Source organism: Trichomonas vaginalis, chromosome V (assembly GCF_026262505.1).
Source record: "Trichomonas vaginalis G3 chromosome V, whole genome shotgun sequence".
NCBI lineage: Eukaryota > Parabasalia > Trichomonadida > Trichomonadidae > Trichomonas > Trichomonas vaginalis.
In genome coordinates this window covers 10,074,200-10,091,284 of record NC_067207.1, presented here as the reverse complement: position 1 = coordinate 10,091,284, position 17,085 = coordinate 10,074,200, and the positions used below count along the sequence as shown (strand labels likewise).

Here is a 17,085-nt window from a genome sequence, read left to right as displayed (position 1 = left end):
TGCGGCAATAACTAATTCTGATATTTCAAATTTCATCTCACAAATCAATTGATAAACCAAAATATGTTCTGCACAATCCTTACGCATGATGTTCATACCATTTTTTCGTGAAGATTTTTAATTTTTTTTGTTTCCTTTAGTTTGTGTACGATCACATGATTATTTAATACATTTCCTCTAAAACATATTTCATTGCGATACAAAACATTGCACAATCATACCTATATCGCTATTTTACATTTTATATTTTTTATGCCAGTCTACAAAAAACAAATTATTCTGGTCCAGAATCATCATTCATCTTTATCACATATTTTTTTGATTGAAATGAGTTGGATGTAAGAATACAATTCTTTTTTTCACCATCAGTCAAATTTTTCAGAATGAAATGTTCATCTTTTGATGTACATTATTAAATATTAACAGAATAAATTAAAATAAAAATTCAACTTTTTATATTAATTTTTTTATGAAAGCATCAGGCATTTTTTCCAAATCATTAGAGAAGATTTTAACCAGTCTATGCAAACCATTTGGGAAATATGCTGATCTTTTACGGTCAAATTCAAAGCAAATTCCTGCATCTTCGGCGTCAAATTTAATTCCATACGGTACTTCAGAATATTTAACAGCTGTTAATGAATACGTTCTTCTAGGAAAAGGCTCTCCAGATGATGCTATTGATGCTGTTTTAGAACTCTTTCCATTTTCGAATAAATGTCCATTATACGCAATTCTTGAAGCTCCAATCTCATCCAATCCAAAAGATCCTATTTATGTGAAAGAATTTACACAGTTAATGGCGGCTGCTTACGTTGCAGACACTGTTGCTCAATTACTCACATTTACAAAGAGTTATAAAGGTGCTGCACTTCTTTCTAATATACTAACATTCACTACATACTCCATTCAGTCACCAAAACCATTCGAAGAGCTCTTGCACGGCTTTTTAATCAAAATAATCAAACAATATTCCGTAATTCTTGGAATCCTTTCAATTGAATCATACCAACAGTGTATTAGTGCGTTTCAGACAGCAATGAAGGTGAAGAAGAACGATACTGTCGTTATTTTTACACTTTTCCAATATCTTCGTCCAGGAAAGAAGATAAACGATCTGATTGGTTATTACGTCAGTTTAGACTCACACTACAAATTTCGCGAGTTCTGGAAGGCCCTGCGCCACGTTGTCCATCAAATCGAAAATGATTGTCCATTAACAAATACAAATCAAAAAGCGCTAGCAGAAATGGTAAAATCCGCCATGAAAAAGACTAATAAGCCATACGCTACAGAAATATCCATTCTTCTCGACATAAAAACGAAAGGATCAGCAGATAAAGTCGAAAATCTCATCAGCAGCGTCAAAGAGATCTTCGATGACCCCAAACTCGGCTGGAGAACAAAACTCTACTGTCTTCTTTACTCTCTACAAGACGGACATATCCATGAAGCAACAACTTTTTGGCAATTTGGAGAAAACAACGGTTTTTACTCGCTAGAATCGGAAACAGCGAGAATCTGGCAACCTACAGCTGATCCTAAGAAACTTTCCAAGTTCTTTGAGAAGTATATTCCTGAATTTATCAATGTTGAACAAGTATATCCGATTATTACCCAGATTTTGCTCAATTTATGCGCAAGATCACTTCATACCATTTGCGATATCATCCCTACATACATTAATTCTATCGGAAAGGACTCACATGTCATTCCTGCCCTTTTGCCAGTTTTATCAACTTTTAATCAGATGCTCAACCAGAACGAGAACTTCCAGGAAGCCATCAAATCGGCCGAGGACTCGAAACAGAGGCTCAGAGAGACATTATCTGTCATTAAAAATCCATTATTAAATTTATTATCCCAAAGTATACCGGATCAATCGAATACGGCCTATCCTCTCCGATCATTGTCAATCTATGAGTGCCCACCGACACTTATTCCTGATTTCCATCCAAAATCAGCCACTGATACAGATAAAATGATTTATTTGCTCGGAAAAAGCGAAGAAAAGATTCAGAAGTTCTACAAACAAATATTTCCACTCAGCAAACCACGCGAAAAGCTGAAAATACAGTCAAATATCGGACATTCTTCAAGTGATCAGGAAAAAGTCATCATCCACTTGATTTGTCTGCTCACACAGATCGCCACTCCATCGGACTTGACATCAAATCCAATGTCCCTGCTCGATCATTTGATTAAATGCAGTATTGGCTCCAGTGCGATTATTTCTTATTTCGCAACTTACGCGATCCAGTTTTTGTTTATCACAAATGCAGCATCTCGTAACGGAGCCCATGAAATACTCATCAAATACCTCAAAACAATGGTCTACAAACCATGTTCTTTCACATTATTGGCTTTGTTGCACCAATTTTTGAGTTTACCGTTCACTCCTTCATTCCAGAATAAACAGTGGACACAGTGGTGGCTGAATAACATCCAAGCGATGCTTTTAATGCAATTGACAACTCCATATATCGAAAACCGCCATTTAGTTTACCTGATTTGGACCAGATTCCAAGAAATTTGCGAGCAGAACAACAACGACATCACTATCTACAGTGAAATTCTTACTTACCAAGATACAATTGCCAGCAGATTACAGACAATACTTGGCCGTAAGGACTTCCCTGTTGTACAGTTCGAAGATATGTGCACGTGCTGTTGCGCACAGCTTGCGGCTCTTTACTTTTCTGAAGTTATGATTATTGCCGCTCAAGAAAAGTACAAAAGCATCATTGAAGTTATCATAGAAGCTAATCCTCTATCAGAGCTTCAAATGGTAAATGACGATAATAAGGTTCACCGCTTTAATTATTCGATTTTACTTTCAATCTTCTTCAGACTACAGTTACTGACCTCAGAACGTATCAATGTCCTCCATGATTCCTATCTATACCTCAAGCGTGGCACATACATCACTGAATACCGTGGTTTAGTCCCACTTTCCGCAGAATCCGTCTCTACGCCATGGAAATCTGACTTCTTACGTAAGAATACACAGGAACTGATCACTTTACGTTCTACCGGAAAGAGCGAATGGTCGCAGGCTTTCCTTCAATCCTTCATTTCGAACGCATCTCCTGCAGCTGTTGCACAAATGATGCAGCTGATGGTCGCATTCATGCAGATGCCTGTCATGCAGCCTGATAAGAAGACAACTTCATATGCTGTTCCATTGACAATTTTCGATTGTTTATTAAGTATCGCGCATTCACCTGATTTCCAGACAATTCTGTTGGCAGGACGATCAGCGTTCCAAGCATCAAACTCCGCTTTGTCTTTGATGACGACAATCGTTACAAAAGACCAAATCCCACAAATTTCAACAAATCCAGAGATCAAAGAGCTTGTTTCTAGATTCCTCAAGCTTGCTGCAGCACTTTGCAGAGCAATGAGACCAGAGAAAACAACAGTTCATGCAATTTCATTACGAATTCCGAAATTATTGAACCTTTCTCACGAATGGTCTTATAATGAGAGAATAATTGTATACGATTACATCGAATCTATCAAGACACGCGTCTCAGACACAACATTACAGGAAACTTGCAGAGAAACAATGTCATTATTGGCTGGAACACCAAATCTGTTCATAAGTGAAGAGAAATTCACAGAGAACAACAGAGAATGGATCTTCGTAAACTCTCCTGATGAGGATCTCGTGATGGCTCTTCGCTTAAATCCTGCAATTTACGATAGATTTGTTCGTGGAGCTCTGTCAAGCGGATCGAAGACGAATCGATACGCAACAGCGTTATTCGCGTTGTATGTAGATGAAATTGATAAGGATCCTTACGCTCCTTCGCCAAATAATGATATCAATATTGAAATCGACCAAGAACAAAACACTAGAGCCTACAATGATCAAGGAAGATTGACAGTATTAGCATTACTCAAGCTTACATCGTTTGATTACAAAGAAAGATTATTAAGTTACAGAGTTTTGCAAAGATTGCTTCCAATTTATTCGGCAATGGCACAGCCTGATAACATGGAAAGCATCGCACTCTTGAATACCCACCTCTTAGAGAATACTGCTGTATATGTTTCCAGGAGTGGCATTCTCAAACCCGACGGTTTATCACAAATTTGTGAAAAAATCTTCTCAAAATTACCATTCTTAGTAAATCCAGTTTCTGATGTGTTATTAGAGCAGATTGAGCATACAAAGGAATCATATGACATGATTTCTCTCCTTACTATTTTCGATCAAATTGCAAAACACATCAAATTACAAGAATGCGGCTTAAACTTCTTGAAGAGGATCTTGAACATCCACAAACAACTTGATTCATCACTAGTTCCAATGTACTGTGATATCTTTGTCTCATTCGGCATGTTAATTCCTGAAAATCGAACTTATTTAGCTGACACATTGTTCTCTTTCACAAACAAGACAAGAAACAATGCTGCTTGTGAGATATTAGTCCATCTAAACCTATCACAACCCGTTGATTACATCTACAGAACGATTCAACCACTGAATTTCCAGTCCTGGTTCTTCAATACTATCATATACTCAGCAGATGAGTCCAGTGATGACAAGGATAACGAGAACTCCAACTCAAATCCTGTCAAATCCAATCCAACGAATCATGTCAGATTATCTCTCAGAATTTTAGAGGAATTGATATTAATTGACATCTCCCATGTAATGACTGTCATCCATTCCTTGATCCACTACTGCCTTATGTACATAGATAAGCCAGATAATCCGGATTTCGACATCATCTCAAATATTATGGAGCAAATTTCACTTAAATTCATCAAGAACCCAGAGGATGGATACAACAAGAACACAAAAGTGTCTTATAACAGTGGCTCTTCCAAATTTACTGATATAAGACAACTTGTTTCGAATTTGTATTCGGCAATCAAGCAGTTCTTGCCTCCTGTTGCATCTTCGTGGCAGAGAGTTGCATTAAATTGGGCTTCTGCCTGCGGAGATTTGGAATTGGCTTCGAAATCTGTTGTAATCCTCACAGAATTAGCTGGAAGTGATGATCCACATGTTTCTATCTTCATGAGATCCTTGGTTACAGTTCTAAAAGCTAAGATTTCCCCAGAAATGTTCCAAAGTGTTTCAAATTACTCTTCAAAGGTCTTGGATTACTTCTACAAGGTCGTCTGCACAAACCTTAGAGGCAAAGATGGATATCCGCTCCAGTCATCTTTCTATATTGCGCAGTTTGCAACTCCATTTATTTATAATTGGCAGAGAGATCCAATTTCAGCCACATCTTCCATTAGGATTCTCACAGAATTTGCTAGAACCCCATCTTTCTTCGGTTCTCAGTTCGATTTGAGAGAGAATTTGAGTGGATTATGCCATCTCTTCAATTTACCAATGGCAACAATCCAAACCTTCCAGTTCTTGAGCACATACATCTCAATTATACCACAGAGCGAACACAAATTAAGGATGGAAACTCTTTTGAACATTTTGCCAATTATTTACGGATCTTTCTGCGCATACCACTGCTTCGAACCATATTCCAGTGGTATTCCTGACGATTTGATCAACTTGGCTTTGGACGCCGGCCAAGTTTTGTCAAATTCCTTCCAAGGAACGAACATTGCCTATATTTTCAACGAATACTTCAGTGATCCTGATAATTCAAGTCCAGAAGAGTTCTTGGAAGCGATTTCTCTCGAAATAAACCACGGAGATATCGATATCCTCGAAAAAGTTGTTCCAAATTGGACGGTCATGGCCGGAAGCGACAATGAGTCAATTTATACAGCTATATTCGCCATGTCTCAGTCCATTTTAGTCACAGCCGAAGAAAATATGAGATCTAAATTAGTTTCTACGTTTGAGCACTTAGTTCTTCGTGCATTGGACAAGGGAACTCTCAGGGCCATGGACTTCCTATTCGTGGTCGCTAAATACAATCCAGGATACAACGGAGATAATTCCCAGAATACTTTGCCAGTAATGAAGCCTCATTCGAAGAATATCGCAGAGGCCCTCAGCCCAATACTCCAAATCCTGCCTGCGAACCAAAGATTCAGCGGAACTGTAAATTTGAACCATTCAAGCGTATTTTTGCCAATGGTTCTCGAAGGAGACTTAATAACAATGAATTTACTCAATGACTCCAATAAATCTAGGTTCCTGCCGTACCAGGATCAGATTGACCACCATAATGAGATTATTAAGTCAAAGGACAGCAGGCAAATAGCAAAGCCAACATTGAATGATGCCCAAACACTGTTCCTACACACGAAAATAAGAATTGATGGAACAGAAATTTCGAAAGACGACGTCAAAGTTGAAAAGACACTTCCACCTGAGTTCTTCATGGTTTACGACCATGAGATACCAAGATTCTTTGAAAGAATCGATTCTTAAGTAACAAAATTAGTTTTTATTTTATTATTTATAAATTTCACGTATATCAAAAAGTTATCAAAATCATTTGGTTTTTAACAAAGTCAAATCTTAATTGAATTCTGTTTGATATGCTATTGACATTTGAACAATGTGAAATAAGAAATTTGCCTATTTCTATATTTTTCTTTTTCATTGACATTTGAACAATGTGAAATAAGAAATTTGCCTATTTCTATATTTTTCTTTTTCATTGACATTTGAACAATGTGAAATAAGAAATTTGCCTATTTCTATATTTTTCTTTTTCATTGACATTTGAACAATGTGAAATAAGTAATTTGCCTATTTCTATATTTATCTTTTTCATTGTCATTTAGTTTTTAACGAAGTCAAATCTTAATTGAATTCTGTTTGATATGCTATTGACATTTGGACTATGTCATATAGAGAAATTTGCTTATTTCATATATATTTTAAACTACTGCTTCATGGAGAGAGGTTATTCCATTTATATATTATTTCAGTGCTTTTTGCATCATATGAAATCCGAATTTTCGAATTATATCTTCGAAGTAATATAAAAAGAAAGAGAAGTATCTGATACAGGGACATTAAATTATGCGCTATATGAAATAAGAAGTTCATCTGTTTCTTTATTATTATCAGCTGCCATATCGAGAGCAATTGTTGCATTTTTATCTTTTTCGTTGATGTTTGCATCATATGGAATAAGGAGCTTAACTATTTCTTTTCTATTTTTGCAATGTTACATAATGAAGAACTGCTTTTCATGTATATCTTTTTCGTTGATATTTTCACCTTGTGTAATAAGAAGTTCAACTGTTTACTTACTTTTATTACTTGTTGCATAATGAAGTGCCGTCTTTCCATATTTATTTTTTTCGTTGACGTTTGGACAATTGAAAATAAGAAGTTTAGCTACTTCTTTCCTATTATTCAATGCTGCGACATGAAGAACTGTTTTTTTTTCATGTATATCTTTTTCATTGATATTTGAGCCTAACGAAGTAAGAAGTTCATCCCTTTCTTTACTATTACAAACTGATGCATAATGAAGAGTAATATTTCCATATTTGTCTTTTTCGTTGATATTTGCTCCATGTGAAATTAGAACTATTGTTATTTCTTTATTCTTTTTATATGTAGTAGTATGAAGAATTTGAGAATCTACAAATAGAGAGAAAGTATTTATGTTTATTGTAATGGGGAATTGTAAAAAGACTTTAAAGAGTCTATATTAAAAAGTGACTTTTTTTTAATACGACCTTTCAATTTATTATCACTTTTTCATCTTTTTTTATGTGATTTGTCTATATAATGTGGGATTGCACATATGATCAGAACTCATTCTTGTGATGATCATATTATGCAATGGGCATACTATTAAAGTTATATAAAAATCAATATTAAGCATTTAGCAATATATTAATGTTTACTATAACAATTAAATTAGATATAATTAGAGTAATATATATATAAAATGGTAATGACTATAATTGAGTTTTGATCAAGATGCTAATTTGAATTAGAATGAATATATCGAATACACATATTTTTATTATTATATATGCGTTATATTGTGTTATTGATGATTATTGTTCAGTAAATATAGTCAGATATCGGATATTTTGCAAATGAAATTAAATTATTAAATGATTAATAGATCAAAATAGGATTTGATGATAGACGTTAGATATATATTATGATAGACTTAGAAATACATGTATTTGGATTCATAATGAAGGTAATTAAACATATTATTTGTTTTTGATATGAAAAGAAGAGTTAGTAACGTTTATAAATTAATATATGGTTACATATTATAGAATTAATATTCAAACTGATAGATAAATGATATTAAGAGTCAAAAATTCAAAGAAATCTTACTTTTTATTATTCAAAATTGAATGTAATAAAATCATATTGAAAATAAATTAAGGATTTTCGACATATTTTTGATATAATATATTATTGAACTCTTTATTGTATTTTTATTGCTTTCAATTTTGAGACAACTTTTGATAAAAAAATCTTTTCAAAATTACTAGATATTTATTTTGTTATTCAAATAATGTTCGTTATAAAATTATTGTATAAAAGTTTGAAGGAGATTTCAAAAATTCATTCCTTATTTAATTTAGTGAGACCTTATGTTATTTAAATAAATCAAACGATAAATTTCCTAATAGGTGTCAAAAGATTAATTCACATCCAAGTCAAATTAGGCGGTAAAAAAGGGAGAGAGGGTCAAAGTTGCTATTTGTCACTTTTCCACAAGAATATAATGGGGAAAAAGTTATCATATAGTTGATCTCATTCACTGAGGTGAGAGATGCATGTAGTGTCATGGGATAAACAGTGGCATTGCTGCTCTAAGTCCTAGGTTTGAGATTCATTGGCTTCATTTTTCTCTTTTTTATTGACGTAAACTATTCAATTTTTGTGTTCTCCATTCAAATTTCAGAATTTTTTTTGCAGATTTCACGCTACATTCGAAGTTACCTTTTGTAACAACCACCACTGCCTACGAAAGACGAAAGTGTGTCACGATTTCACCCGGAAATCCGACGGTTGTTTAAGAGTATGCACTTTTGTCACCTACTCGTAAAAAAGGGGGTTGGCGTCCTAAGGCGTCCTAGTGTAAATTTCTCAAAATTGTGATATTTACATCACATTTTTGAGAGGTTTATGGGCGTCCTAAGGGAAAATTGAATAGCTAGGGCGTCCCGAATTTTCATTCTAAGATTTAAATATATTATATACTTAAGTATAATACAAGCAATATAAAAATTAAATTTTTATTATGTTAACTTATAAGAAATTTTTTTGAATTATCGTTGATTTATTGTAATCTTTCCAGGCTATACTTTTGAAATCAACTTTACCTGTCATACGCATTAATGTAGTAGATGTCCAGGTGTAGCTATTATATCCCAGCAACATTGGTATTTTATCATTGTAAGATATCAAAATGAAGCGTTTTTTCAGATATAATTTTTCGTAAATTTTTCAAAAATAAGATGGTAAAAAAGCCTCGACTTGCTCGAAAAATAACAATTTTTTTACTTGTAAAAATAACCCTTTTACAGCATGGGCAGCTATTCAATCACTATTTCTTTTTCTAAAAGTATATTTTTCAAAAAAAATTAAGATCAAATTCGACAATTTCTTGATGAAAGCAAAAATATTACACATACTTCTAGATGCATGGGATAAAATATGCAATTATTCAATCAATTCGCATGATTTGAAAAAAAAATCTAAATTTGATAAAAATGTAGAAATTTTTTATTTTTAACTTGAGATTCGATTTTTTTGATCCAATTTGTGAATTTTTTTTTGATCGGAATTTCAATTAATTTGTTGATCAAAAATGACCTCACAATGTTTGATCATAAGTGAAGTCATCTTCATGGGTATTTAGAAATTCCAAGAGAAATTGCTTATTTCTCGCAGATGTAATATCTGAGAAAATCGAATTTAAATATTCATAGAAACCCAAATCATTCTCCGGTTCGAATAATTCATCTGTTGCTTTTTCTGTTTTTTCTATGACTTTTAATAATTTGATTAATAAATCTTCATCAGGAAGAATTATTGCTGCATTTGTGATAAAATTCCATATTGAGGTAATATGGCAATAATTACATTTATAAAATGTAATTTTATCCAAAATTTTTTGGTAAATTCGCATAATAGCATTAATATTTGAAGCTGAGATTAAACCTGTGATTACTTCTGTAACTTTTGGAAAATCATCGCAATTTAATATCTCTTTATATTGAATTGAGAAATAAAAAAAATCAAATGGATTCATTTCTTCAATTTCAAGGAGATTGTAAAAATTGATAGAAGTGTTATTGCAACAAATTGTATTTGCAGCAAAAAATATCATTTGCTCGATTCCATTTTTGGAATAAATTTGCTGGAACAATGTTAAATTAAAACAGTTGCTTAATTTTTCTTCATTGTTTTCATAAAAAAGTAACAAGTTTGCAACTGAAATTTCAAAATGAGTAGGTGCCAAAAGTGCTTACTCTTAAACAACCGTCGGATTTCCGGGTGAAATCGTGACACACTTTCGTCTTTCGTAGGCGGTGGTGGTTGTTACAAAAGGTAACTTCGAATGTAGCGTGAAATCTGCAAAAAAAATTCTGAAATTTGAATGGAGAACACAAAAATTGAATAGTTTACGTCAATAAAAAAGAGAAAAATGAAGCCAATGAATCTCAAACCTAGGACTTAGAGCAGCAATGCCACTGTTTATCCCATTACACTACATGCATCTCTCACCTCAGTGAGTGAGATCAACTATATGATAACTTGTTCCCCATTATATTCTTGTGGAAAAGTGACAAATAGCAACTTTGACCCTCTCTCATTTCAAAATTTTGATAATTGCCAGTTATTTCAGTAAATATATATATTTGCTTTTCTTCATCTAAAAATGGCAAATATTGATTTGCAATATTAACTAAAGTTTGGGATAAATTGTTCCAGTTTGATTTTACAATTTGTGAGCACATTATGTAATATGTAAATTTATCCGCTTTGTAGGAATTTAAAATTGTTTGTTGTTCTGTTTCAGTTAAATTACTGAATTTTTCAAGATTAATATTGTGATAAAAAATAGAATCCTTGAAACATTCTGATATCTTTTCAATGTTTAAAACGGATGCTAAAAAATGTAAAAGAACTTCATCAGTCACTGTGATTTTTTTGAAAAATTTATCCCAATTCAAGCATCCAATTGATCTTTCTGTCATTGTACTTATGCATTGATAAAGTTGATTTAATGAATCCGAAGAATAATCATTATGCTTGACTAGTTGAGTTAGTTGATACAGACTGTCGTCAGCCATTTTAAAAAAATGAATAAAATTGTATAGTAAATTATATTTGTGAAATTTGTGACGCTACATTCAATCTAAGACCAATATCTCAAAGAATTCCTCATTTAAGTATTACTTTTCATTGTTTTTTAAAAAATATCTTTGCTTATTTGTTCACTTTTTTGACATTTATTATATGCTTTTTATCATATTTCCGATGATATGAATATATATTCTATATAAGAATGACGCTACATTCAATCTAAGACCAATATCTCAAAGAATTCCTCATTTAAGTATTACTTTTCATTTTTGATTCAATTTTCGAACGGTTTTCGTAAATTTTGCATCATTTCATTTTTTAATGGGAAAATCATCTATATTTAATCAAAAAAGAGCAAACTTTACAGACGAAAATAAAATATTTATCAGGGAACAATCTGATAAATACCAAAAATCAACATCGAGAGATGAAAAAACGAATATAATCAAACAAGTTCTTCAATATTTTAATATTAAATACGCCGAAAATGAATCTAAAGCTGTCAGAAGATATTTTAGTTATATTGCAGTTAAAAATATTCCCGCAGTTACTGGAAAATATCCTGATACAATTGTTCGCAAAGATATGCTTTATTCGCATGATCATACAAATATTATTAATTCAAATAATATTGAACGTTACTACCGTTGCATCGATCATTCTTGTCAAGCACGTTATTTAGTTAAAATTGAGAACAGTTCAGTTTCCGAAGATTTACAAAAGGAACATATACCCGAATGCAGACAATTTAAAAAGTTACAAAATGAAAAAAATGATCTTCATAAATCAATGACTCTGACAGAAATATACAATAAGGCAATGGCAAAATTTTCTGAAGACAACGGCACTTTTCAGCAGATTAAAAAATTTATGACAGAACTTGCTGTTGGTACTGATGAAAACCCATTAATTAAAGATTCATTGGTCAGGGAAGTTTATAATAAGTCCAGAAAATTTTCTGTTGGAGAAAAAATTACAGACGATGAAATTGCTAATTTTTGTTTAATAAATGGCGAGCAGTTTTTCATTGGCCATGATTTTCAAGCAAATTGTGAGACGATGTTTTTTGGTTTTGAGAAGGCAATTCAATTTGCAAAAGAAGCCACAGATTTATTTTGCGATGGAACTTTTAAAATTACACCAAAACATTTTCAAAAAGGACAGATGCTAACAATTATGATTTGTGAACCTTCAACAAATCAATATCTACCACTTTTATTTATATTCATGAAAAACCGCACATTTGAATCTTATAAGAAGGCATTTGAATATATTTTTACTGTCAAGGGTATTCAATTTTCAAAGCTAATTCAAATTCATTGTGATTTTGAAAAGGGAATGATAGAGGCACTTCAACAAATTTTCCCTAAAGTCCGTATAATTGGATGCCTATTTCATTTCAAACAAGCTTTACACAGGAAACTTGTAGCACTTTATACAAAAAATTTCAATACTTTACAAAATTCTTTATTTAAGCTATATTCTATTACTCCATTCATGTCTCATGAAGAATTTGTACTTACAATGCATATAATTAATCAAAATAAAGTTGATTCGATCAAAGATTATATTGATTATTTCAACAAAGTTTGGTTGCCGCACTACAATTTAATATCTCAATATAATAATGCAACTGCAATATTCACTAATGATTGCCTCGAGAGTATGCATTCAGAATTTTCTTCGTTAAAACATCCAAACATTTATGAAGCTATTAAGAAGATATCTCAAATCCAATTAGATAAATATAACGCCATCAAAAATAACCAGAAGATCGAGCGCCATATAAAAACCGTTATCACTGATAGCTACAAAAATTATATTCTTGACTGCTTTCAAAAAGAACTTGAGAAAACAATTTTTTCTATCAAACAATACAACGTAAGTGATCTTTCTTTGGCTCAGAACGAGATTTCTCCATATGGTTCCATAGAATCGAGTTCATTGTTCGAAAATATTCCAGTTCATGATGCAGATATACTCAAATCGATCGATCTAACAGATAAAGATACAATGATCACTAAGTTTATTAATGAAAAAAGAGAAAAAATTATGGCATTATTTAATGAAACATTAAATCATCCAGATTTTAATTCATCCACTCCAATTCAAACTAATTTTGAGCAAGCCGATACAAATCAAGGTTCAGATGCTCCAATTCGCTCCGAAAATTCAAATATTGCAGACTCTACAGATTTAGAACCAGAAAATCAAAACCATCCTTCTACAAATCAAATGTCTAGTAATCTAGAACATAAGCTGGACCTTCTTGATCATATTGAAAAACAATTATCGAAAATGCGCTCGTTATTGGGAATTCTTCCTACTACAAATGCTATTGTTGGGCCGTCAAAACAAGTTTCAGTTAATAGCAAGCAAAATTCTGAAAAAAAATAAGAAAAAATCTTCCATAACAACAAAATCAAACAATAAAAAACAAAATTCATCCGACAATCCTCCTAAACGTAAAGCTCCTATTTCGGAAAGGATTCTCAGCGATAATAACTTATATTTTCAAGTTCATCGAAAGAGATCGAAAAGCAAACGTTCCACATCTACAGAGAAAAAGAATTGATATATGAAGTCTAATTCCTTTTATAACTACTATATTTTTATTCTTATGACTAAAAAATAATATATTATTTAACAATTTTCATTTTTTTCTTTTAACAATTTCGTTTTATTTCCATTTATTGTTAAATGATTTTTAGCATACACCTTTCTTTGTTCATCTTCTAAATACAATTTATTTTTTCTTAGATATAATTCTATTCATTCAATTCGATCGTCATTTTTCAGTACATGATCGTAATTTTCAATTATTGATCGCGATTTTACTTCAGAATTTGTTCGCAATATTGCTTATCAAAATTATATCTCTATTCTCTCATTTCTGTTTAGTCAATATCATTACACTCCTATTGTCTAATAACATGCTATTAATTTTCTTAAAATTAAAAAAAAATATCAACTTTTAAAAACAGAAACTTAACATCCTTAGGTCAATGGATTTTGATGTGAGATACATTTAATCTGTTTTTCTTTTTTTATTTTAAATAATTGAATATTTATAGTTGTTATGGGTCTTACATCATGTAAAACGAATTTTCTTAAAGTAAATTTACTTTTTCTTCAATCTTTCTTACATATTTATTAAAAAAAATTATCCAAAAAAAGATGTTTTAGAATGAAAAAAAAATAGAAAAATCTTCATTTATAGTCTTTCTTGAATGTATATGTTTTGATTTTTTTCTTTTTTAAAAAATTCAATTTCTAGAAAAATCGAGAAAAAATCATTTTCTTCAAAAAAAAAAAAAAAAAAAAAAAAAAAGGTAGTGGGGCTTCCAGGCACTTCGTGCCTTCTAGCCCTGAAGATGTTTAGTATAAATGAAGTTCTTATATACGGGTCTTCCAGGAGCTTTTCACAAATTATATATGTTTTCATGTTTTGTCAAGACTTCTTCGTAAAATCAGACAAAAATATAATTTAGGGTAGAAGGTTATATCTAACCTCTTTTCTAACCTCTTTTCTACCCTCTTGAATTTGTCATGATTTCTTCGTAAAATGTTTTGTCAAGACTTCTTCGTAAAATGTTTTGTCAAGACTTCTTCGTAAAATGTTTTGTCAAGACTTCTTCGTAATGAGTGTAAATGACCAAAAATATAATTTAGGGTAGATGGGTATATCTAACCTCTTTTCTAACCTCTTTTCTACCCTCTTGAATTTGTCAAGACTTCTTCGTAAATGTTTTGTCAAGACTTCTTCGTAAATGTTTTGTCAAGACTTCTTCGTAAATGTTTTGTCAAGACTTCTTCATCGTCAATGAGTGTAAATCAGGCAAAAATATAATTTAGGGTAGATGGGTATATCTAACCTCTTTTCTAACCTCTTTTCTACCCTCTTGAATTTGTCATGAACTTTCTTTACAAAGTCTTTACGATGAAGAACTTTACAAAGTCTCAACAAAACATTGACAAGAAAGTTCATGAGAAAGACTTTACAAAGTCTTTACGATGAAGAACTTTACAAAACATTGACAAGAAAGTTCATGAAAATTCAAGAGGGTAGAAAAGAGGTTAGAAAAGAGGTTAGATATAACCTTCTACCCTAAATTATATTTTTGGTCATTTACAAAGTCTTTACGATGAAGAACTTTACAAAGTCTCAACAAAACATTGACAAGAAAGTTCATGAGAAAGACTTTACAAAGTCTTTACGATGAAGAACTTTACAAAACATTGACAAGAAAGTTCATGAAAATTCAAGAGGGTAGAAAAGAGGTTAGAAAAGAGGTTAGATATAACCTTCTACCCTAAATTATATTTTTGGTCATTTACAAAGTCTTTACGATGAAGAACTTTACAAAGTCTCAACAAAACATTGACAAGAAAGTTCATGAAAATTCAAGAGGTGAGAAAGTGTCATATAAACATCTGTCAAAAACCGCTTTTTAACTTCACTTAAAATGCCACGTAAGCTACGTAAGAATATACGTAAGAGGAAGAGAGCATTGAAACATCCAATAGTAAAACTGACACCACAACAACAGTTGCAACAACAAATTATGAATGACCCCACTATGTTGCAACAAATGTCAAGCAACCCTATGCTTTTAAGCCGAGTTATTGGTGCACAGAGTGGAGGTTTAAGAGCGGCACTTTTAGCGAAAATGGCAGGCTATGGTGGAGCTGCAGACGGAACAGCCTATAACCCTCAAAGTCAAATGAATTTGAGTTCACTCAAAAATCAAATATCAGATGTCAAAAAGTCAAACATAGACATACAGAAGCAAATAAGTGAAAACGAAAAGAAACTAGAATATGACAGACACACAAAGAAACTAAATGAGTTAAACGTAGAGAAAAAGAAGAAAGAAGAACAACTGAAAGAACTAAGTACAGAGGAATATGCAAAAAAAGTGTCAGAAAAAGCAGCAGAAGTAGCAAAAATGGAACAAGATGTCATAAATTTGAAAAACCATACTACTCAATATAAAATACTGAAAGATGAAGAGATAAAACAAAAGCCCTGAAGACATATATGGATAGCGATGAGTATAAAAAAGAAGTTGAAGCAAATGTAAAGGCAGAAAAACTTTTACAGTTGCAAAACCAAACCGTACAGTATGAAAACTTAGCACAAGAAAGTAAAAATAACGACGCGGCTATGCAAAAGGCAATGAAAAGCGCAGAATATATAAAAGCTAACAATGACTGGTTAGATGCCCAAGCCAACGCTAAAGCAGCCCAACTCATAGGGTCAATAAGGACAAAAATACAAGCGGATGAAGACAGTTCAAATGAAGCTTTAACAAATGCTGACTTTAAGAACGCCTTCGAAGCTCTTCATAGTAAGGTGAAACAAGTGAACGATTTCTCATCTGGAAAGAAACTGAAGTCTGAAGGTTTCGACAAAGAGTTAAAAGAAGTAGCACAAAATATGACGAAAATAACAGATGCAGCAACGAGACAGGCAGTTCAAAGTGCCTATGACGCCGTTAGAGCAACTGTTGTGAAAAGTCAAGAAAAAGAGTTACAACAGACCAAAACAGACCTAGTAAATGCTTTCTTAAAAACGAAAAGTCAGGTAGGACATTACGCTGCAGATGGAACATATGTGCCAGCTGGTGGAACTTATATACCACCAAACCCTCCAAGAGAAGCACCTGCACCAGGACTACCTAGAACATTTACATCGTCACATGGACACAGACACAGGCATGCACAACAACCACCTCCACAACCAGCACAACAACCAACAACAACCAGCACAGCAACCAACAGTTCAAAACCCTGCACAACAACAACCACAAACAGAGCAAGGACATAAAAGAAGTAGAGAA

At 32.3% G+C, this 17,085-nt stretch overlaps 3 protein-coding genes and 1 pseudogene across 4 annotated transcripts, besides 5 other annotated features; all 4 read left to right on the top strand.

The window, feature by feature from the left end:
- Nucleotides 1-469: 469 nt before the first annotated feature.
- Nucleotides 470-6,422, top strand: TVAGG3_0310200 (uncharacterized protein; the record flags this gene model as incomplete). The annotated part of the gene is made up of 1 exon (XM_001309016.1): nucleotides 470-6,364. One exon carries the CDS (start codon nucleotides 470-472, stop codon nucleotides 6,362-6,364), a length of 5,895 nt encoding a protein of 1,964 aa, XP_001309017.1.
- Nucleotides 6,423-8,941: 2,519 nt separating this feature from the next.
- Nucleotides 8,942-8,971: a mobile genetic element.
- Nucleotides 8,972-10,381: a mobile genetic element.
- A 366-nt stretch (nucleotides 10,382-10,747) lies between these two features.
- Nucleotides 10,748-14,546: a mobile genetic element.
- On the top strand, nucleotides 12,581-13,639 carry TVAGG3_0310170 (MULE transposase domain-containing protein; the record flags this gene model as incomplete). Its single annotated transcript, XM_001309018.2, has 1 exon — nucleotides 12,581-13,639. The coding sequence occupies one exon, from the start codon at nucleotides 12,581-12,583 to the stop codon at nucleotides 13,637-13,639; it is 1,059 nt and encodes a 352-aa protein (XP_001309019.1).
- Nucleotides 14,547-14,642: a terminal%2Cinverted (terminal inverted repeat of Maverick-3 transposon ID:TVAGG3_0309990).
- Nucleotides 14,547-17,085: part of a mobile genetic element that runs on past the window's edge.
- Nucleotides 15,709-16,275, top strand: TVAGG3_0310150 (protein of unknown function, DUF4106 family; the record flags this gene model as incomplete). The annotated part of the gene is made up of 1 exon (XM_051229793.1): nucleotides 15,709-16,275. The coding sequence occupies one exon, from the start codon at nucleotides 15,709-15,711 to the stop codon at nucleotides 16,273-16,275; it is 567 nt and encodes a 188-aa protein (XP_051099523.1).
- On the top strand, nucleotides 16,661-17,072 carry TVAGG3_0310140 (annotated as a pseudogene). Its single transcript has one exon. A coding segment is annotated over exon 1 (412 nt).